General features: G+C 51.5%; 1 protein-coding gene across 2 annotated transcripts; it reads left to right on the top strand.

Moving 5' to 3' along the window:
• The first annotated feature begins 551 nt into the window (after positions 1–551).
• Positions 552–3,554, top strand: LOC129652564 (serum amyloid A protein-like). 2 transcript variants are annotated; one of them, XM_055581295.1, is made up of 3 exons: positions 552–925; positions 2,744–2,882; positions 3,283–3,554. In XM_055581295.1, the coding sequence occupies exons 1-3, from the start codon at positions 742–744 to the stop codon at positions 3,446–3,448; spliced, it is 489 nt and encodes a 162-aa protein (XP_055437270.1). In that variant the 5' UTR covers positions 552–741; the 3' UTR covers positions 3,449–3,554. The 2 variants fall into 2 exon arrangements, with proteins under 2 accessions (XP_055437270.1, XP_055437271.1); XM_055581296.1 differs by having other exon boundaries at positions 2,744–2,890; positions 3,405–3,554.
• The last annotated feature ends 2,228 nt before the right edge of the window (positions 3,555–5,782 follow it).

Genomic DNA, 5,782 nt, shown 5'->3' with positions numbered 1-5,782 from the left:
TCTAGCAGGGACCAACCTGAGGAAGTGACCAGGAAAGCAAGGTCCAGGCTGGAGGCGTCATCCCTAACCACACACCTTCCAGCAGCCTGGAGGCCGCCATCGTGGAGCGCCGCAGCCCAGGGCCCCACCGCAGTCTCTCCACTGCTGACAGGACAGCCGTCTTCCCGATAGTGGCCACCAGGCAGATCAGGCCTCCCTCATTTCCTCAGGCTTGCACAACCAGGGAAATGACCTGTGGATGAGGACAGCCATTGGTGTCCGGTAAGTCACCCTTTGCAGATATGTAGGAGAAATAACCTGCAGGGACTCTCGCCGGGCACCAGACCAGCTGTTCTCCTCACCCCTGACCCTCCCAGGGATTGCTCAGAATAAATACAGCCATTTCTCTGCAGCAGGCAAGGACCAGCGCTCTCCTCCCCTGGGGATCAGGTGAGGAACCACTTCAAGGAGCCATTTCTTTGAAAACTCTTACTTTAAAACATAACTCTTCTGATTTCTATTTCTCCTCTATGCGGTCAGTGCTGGCAGAGTGCTGCATGGGAAATGCTTTTTGATTATGACAGGCTGCTTTAGTAAGACACAGCTTGGACTCAACTGTCCTCTTCTTCCATCAAAGCCATCTGGGTGACCTCTTAGACAGTCCTGGGTTCAGGGCTGGTGGGTTCAGAATTGAGGGCGTGAGGCTGCGAGTAAGGTCGTATTGCACTGTGTCCTAGTAGGACCACTGAGAGTCTAGTGGAGATGAACAGCCAGGCTCTCCTCGACATACAAACCCCAGGCGGAGGGGGTGCGAGGCTTGTCTGTGTCTCCCTGACCCTCTCCTTTCCTTTCAGCACAATGAAGCTCTTCACAGGCCTCATTCTCTGCTCCTTGGTGCTGGGAGTCCACAGCCAGTGGTGGTCCTTCTTTGGTGAGGCTTATGAAGGTAAGGCCGATGGAGGGGCGATGGCATCCTTGGACCTCTAGGCTTCACCCTAAACACCACTGAGGGTTGAAGCTGGGTCCTAGGTGTTCCCCTATGTGGTAGAATGTGCCAGGTGTTGGGGGAGCTTTTTTCAGAGAGTTTGAAAAGCACAGGATTTATGTCCATCAGGTACTAGACAAAGAACGAGCATCATTTCCAGCTGAAATAGCAGTTTGAGTGGAAGACACAAAACAAGTCTGAAATGGAACAAACTTTCCCTCAGACCAATTGCACGAAGTAGGGTGAAAGTGGTCCATCTGTTCTCCTCTCCTGTCTTTCCATCCCTGCTCCTCCCTCCCTCCCTTCCTCTCTTCCTTCCTTCCATTTCCTAGTTGGATAATTCAGAGACCTTCAGAACACCTTGTTGGTCCTTCCTATACTCAGTGACACCGTCCCTGCTTTAGTCTATTTCCTACCCTTTCCGAGCTGTTAAACTTACAAAAAATAAAGGTGTGTGTATGTGTGGTGTGGGGAGGGGGGGGCACCTAATATCGTATGAAAGCCTCCACCAGGAACTCAGCCCTTTCACACAAATCAAGTGACCAACTCTCTTGCTCTGCCCAGGGCTGGGGAGTTTTCCAGGACACTAGCAGCGCTAACTGGGCCAGTTCCACGAAGACAGGGGCAGTTCTGGTCAAGCTGGGACAGTTGGTCACCGACTTACCTGCAGAAAACCTCCGTGAGGAGGCATCTTCCTCCACCGAAAGGGGAGAAAACCGAGGCTTAGAGCATCCGATTCCATCGCCCAGGGACTGAGTGCCCGTCAGCAGGTGGCAGGACAGAGGTGGGAACCCAGCTGTGTTTGAGGCCCAGGCTCTCACAGAGTAGACTTCTTCCAGAACCACTTCCTCAAGCCGGGGGCTGAGCAATCTTGGCTGCAGTTTGGAGTCACCTGGGGAGCCATGAAAACTATTGCTGCCTGAGACCAGCCCAGAGATGGGGAGGTGATTGGCTTGGGCTGTGAGGGCTCAGGGGCTTTCAGTGTCTCCCCAGATGATTGGAAAGTGCAGCCAGGCTGAGGAAAAGACCCACTGCCTCAAGCAGCCCACATCATCAGTACCGTCCACTAGAGAGTTCTCAGGATTCCGTTCACTCACCCAACAGGCAGGGGAATCAAGTCACAATTGATCCTTTCATGAGGCAGAAGCACATTTCTTAGGTGTCAGAGCAGAGGAGCTGTGTGTCTGCCCCTTTCTCAGAATCTGTCTCCCATGTCACCTCCTTACTCACCCACGTGCCCCGGAGCTTGTCATATGCAGCTTTCTCTACAACAGTGGTTCTGGACCCAGGGCAACTTTGTGTCCTGGGGACGTTTGGGTGCATTTTCGGGTGTCACACTGGGGAATAGTTTGAGAGGTCAAGGATGCTGCTAGACATGTTATAATATCCAGGACAGCCCTGAACAGCAACAATGTACCTGGTCTCAAATTTCAGTAGAATGCTGTTGAGGAATCCTGTCCTGTAATAACTCTCTCTGTCCTTAAACATATCAGGTAGAGCCCTCACTGAGATGCAGCAGAGACAGCATCACAGGGGTCAGTCAAACAGGCCCCACAGCTGTAGCCCCTCCCCCACCCCACCCCAATGACTCTCATTCCAGTACCAGGAGCAGGCAACTGGGCATAAGGAATGCTCTTCTCACCCTAAGGCATCCGTGGTGCTATGACCACAGGCTGAAATCGAGTCAGTGGAAGATGTTTCATTCCTTGATTCTTCTGTAAGCTGTGTCACCGTTTTCTCTCCCCTGATAATCCTTACTCCATGTGCTTTGCTTTCCAGGGGCTAAAGACATGTGGAGAGCCTACTCTGACATGAAAGAAGCCAACTACAAGGGTGCAGACAAATACTTCCACGCCCGTGGAAACTATGACGCTGCCCAAAGGGGACCGGGGGGCGCCTGGGCTGCTAAAGTGATCAGGTACCAGGGTCCCTGGGGATGCAGGGATGGGTGAGCAGAGCTTGGCTGCCTAGGACAACCTGGAAGGGCCAAGCCTTGGAGAACTTTCCTGTAGGCTGTGTGCCCTCCTCCTCTTACCCACCCTCCTGCTCTGTGCCCACTGTGAGGTCTGAGGGGCTGAAGAGCAGAGCAACTTGGTGGGACAGGCAACTCTCCACCCTCCCTCTATGGGTGCTATTCACCCAACATACAGTGGACTTGCAGGGCTGAGGTGGTAGTGCCTGGGGACTGCAGGGTTGTAGCCCCTCTTTCCTTGGCTCCTCTCAGAGTCATTGATCCCTTAGAAAGAGGAGAGATGGGAGGGGTGAGGCTGTGGCTCATAGTCCTGGATTAATCCCCTCCCTGCCCTCCTCCTTTCCAGTGATGCCAGAGAAAATATTCAGAGATTCACAGACCCTCTGTTTAAGGGTACGACCAGTGGCCAGGGTCGGGAGGACTCGAGGGCCGACCAGGAGGCCAACGAATGGGGCCGGAGCGGCAAAGACCCCAACCACTTCAGACCTGCTGGCCTGCCTGACAAGTACTGAGCTGCCTCTCCCTCTGCTCAGGAGACGGGGCTGTGAGTCCCCAAGGGCAGGGACGCTGACCTAGAGAGTTCTCTGTCCTCAGAAGGCAGCAGATCTAATAAATGCTCAAGAGATGGAATACTGAGACTGTGTGTCATTCTTGGTATAAGGACAGCCTGTTAGTTCCAGGACTGATGGCCAGACACCAACATGAAGGCTGAGCTTGTGCCTTCAGACATGTGTTTGGTTCTGGCACACAACCTCAGCATCATTCAGGACAGACGCCCTCTCCAGCCTTCCCTAATCAGACCCGCTCCCTCTCCAGGCCCCTCTGGTTACACGGGGCCATTTCCAGGCCCTTCGCTGTCAGGCCTTCTCACTCCCTGCAGTTGTGTCCTGTCCCCTTCACTGTCGTGGGGTCTAGTCCCCTAGCCTGTCCTCGGTGCTCTCTGTGTGGGGCATGGACACAGCCCCAGGAGGACTGGATGGTGGAATCCTGCTCCAGAAACTGCCACCTTGATCTCCTGTTCATTTCTCAGCAGATCTTAGAAACCCATCTATGAACCAGTTTCTTTCTGTGCCATCCGGAACTGCCTCCAGCACTGTTTCCTGCTAGTTTATATTTTCTGGTCTTATTTGAAGCCTAAATGAAGACGTAGAGCCTCCTCGCTTGTGAATGTTTCCTCATAGCCTCTTATTTTAACTAGCTCACTTGCAGAAATATTAGTGGGTAGAGAGCAGGACAGAGAGTCTACTTCTGTAAGTGCATGTCCGGAAACCAGTTAGTGATTTATAAGGGGAAATTTTCATACAAGGTATTATTAACTGGTTGCAGGATTAACTACTAAGAGATTAAGAAATACAGAAAGCTTCAGTTCTAATGAGGTGGATGAAACTGGGGCCTATTATACAGAGTGAAGAAAGCCAGAAAGAAAAACACCAATACAGTATACTAACGCATATATAGGGAATTTAGAAAGATGGTAACAATAACCCTGTGTACGAGACAGCAAAAGAGACACTGATATATAGAACAGTCTTATGGACTCTGTGGGAGAGGGAGAGAGTGGGAAGATTTGGGAGAATGGCATTGAAACATGTAAAATATCATGTATGAAATGAGTTGCCAGCCCAGGTTCGATGCACAATACTGGATGCTTGGGGCTGGTGCACTGGGATGACCCAGAGGGATGGAATGGGGAGGGAGGAGGGAGGAGGGTTCAGGATGGGGAACACATGTATACCTGTGGCGGATTCATTTTGATATTTGGCAAAACTAATACAATTATGTAAAGTTTAAAAATAAAAAAAAATAAAAAAAAAAGAAATACAGAAAGCTGAGGTTTTGATCTTGTTGGGAAGCCTGTAGCCCATGGGAAGGCTGATAAAGATTGCTGGTGTCCCAATCCAAAGCTGACAAGTAAGATGTCCCCCCTGTACCCATGAAGCTTGGTATGGAGCCGCTCAGGGGTGCAGTTGAACTCACTGGGCATGCAGCTGCGGCTTCCTGTGAACTCACCTGAAGGCAGCACACATGGGGCAGGGATAGAAGGCCTCTGAGCTCCCTGGAAGCCAGCCGTGGAAAGGGCAGTGCTACGGACTGAATGTGTCCCCCCTCCCCAATTTCTATGTTGAAGCCCAGCTTCAATGGAGCTGTTCAGATGAAAGTAAATAAGGTTAAATGAGGTCACAAGTGTGGAAGCCTGGGCTGGAAGGATTGCTATGCTAGGCTAAGTCACTTCAGTCGTGTCCGACTCTGTGCGACCCCATAGACGGCAGCCCACCAGGCTCCCCTGTCCCTGGGATTCTCCAGGCAAGAACACTGGAGTGGGTTGCCATTTCCTTCTCCAATGCAGGAAAGTGAAAAGTGAAAGTGAAGTCGCTCAGTCTTGTCTGACTCTAGGCGACCTCATGGATTGCAGCCTACCAGGCTCCTCCGTCCATGGGATTTTCCAAGCAAGAGTACTGGAGTGGGGTGCCATTGCCTTCTCCGCTGGAAGGATTAGGATCCTTATAATGTTAGAGACGTCAGAGAGCTAGCTTTCTCTTTCTCCTGTAAAGACACAACAAGATGGTGTCCATCCACTGACCAAGAAGAGAGCTCCCACCAGGGACCAAGTTGGTTTGCAATTTGGTCTTGGACTTTCCAGCCTGCAGACGTGTGAGGAATGAAGTTCTCTGGTTGAAGCCACCTAGTCTGTGGTATTAATGTATTGTTAGGGAGACAGAATGTTGCTGAACACCTTGGGAATCCAGCTGTGAGGCCACAACAATTGCCAGGAAACTTCAGTGGTTGGGAATAACATAAAAACTCCAGAGTGCCAGTGGGTGTCCTGTATGTGAGAAGAGCACTGT

This window comes from Bubalus kerabau, chromosome 5 (genome assembly GCF_029407905.1).
Source record: "Bubalus kerabau isolate K-KA32 ecotype Philippines breed swamp buffalo chromosome 5, PCC_UOA_SB_1v2, whole genome shotgun sequence".
NCBI classification, from domain to species: domain Eukaryota; kingdom Metazoa; phylum Chordata; class Mammalia; order Artiodactyla; family Bovidae; genus Bubalus; species Bubalus kerabau.
Note: the sequence above shows the minus strand (reverse complement) of the source record. Positions and strands in the feature narration are given on the sequence as shown.

What these genes read in the sequence shown, in the direction of transcription:
- LOC129652564 (XM_055581295.1), top strand. Translation starts at nt 742, where the DNA reads ATGAACAGCCAGGCTCTCCTCGACATACAAACCCCAGGCGGAGGGGGT. An exon ending in CTTTGGTGAGGCTTATGAAG is followed by an intron (nt 926 to 2,743) that starts GTAAGGCCGATG and finishes TTTGCTTTCCAG; the next exon opens with GGGCTAAAGACATGTGGAGA. An exon ending in TGGGCTGCTAAAGTGATCAG is followed by an intron (nt 2,883 to 3,282) that starts GTACCAGGGTCC and finishes CCTCCTTTCCAG; the next exon opens with TGATGCCAGAGAAAATATTC.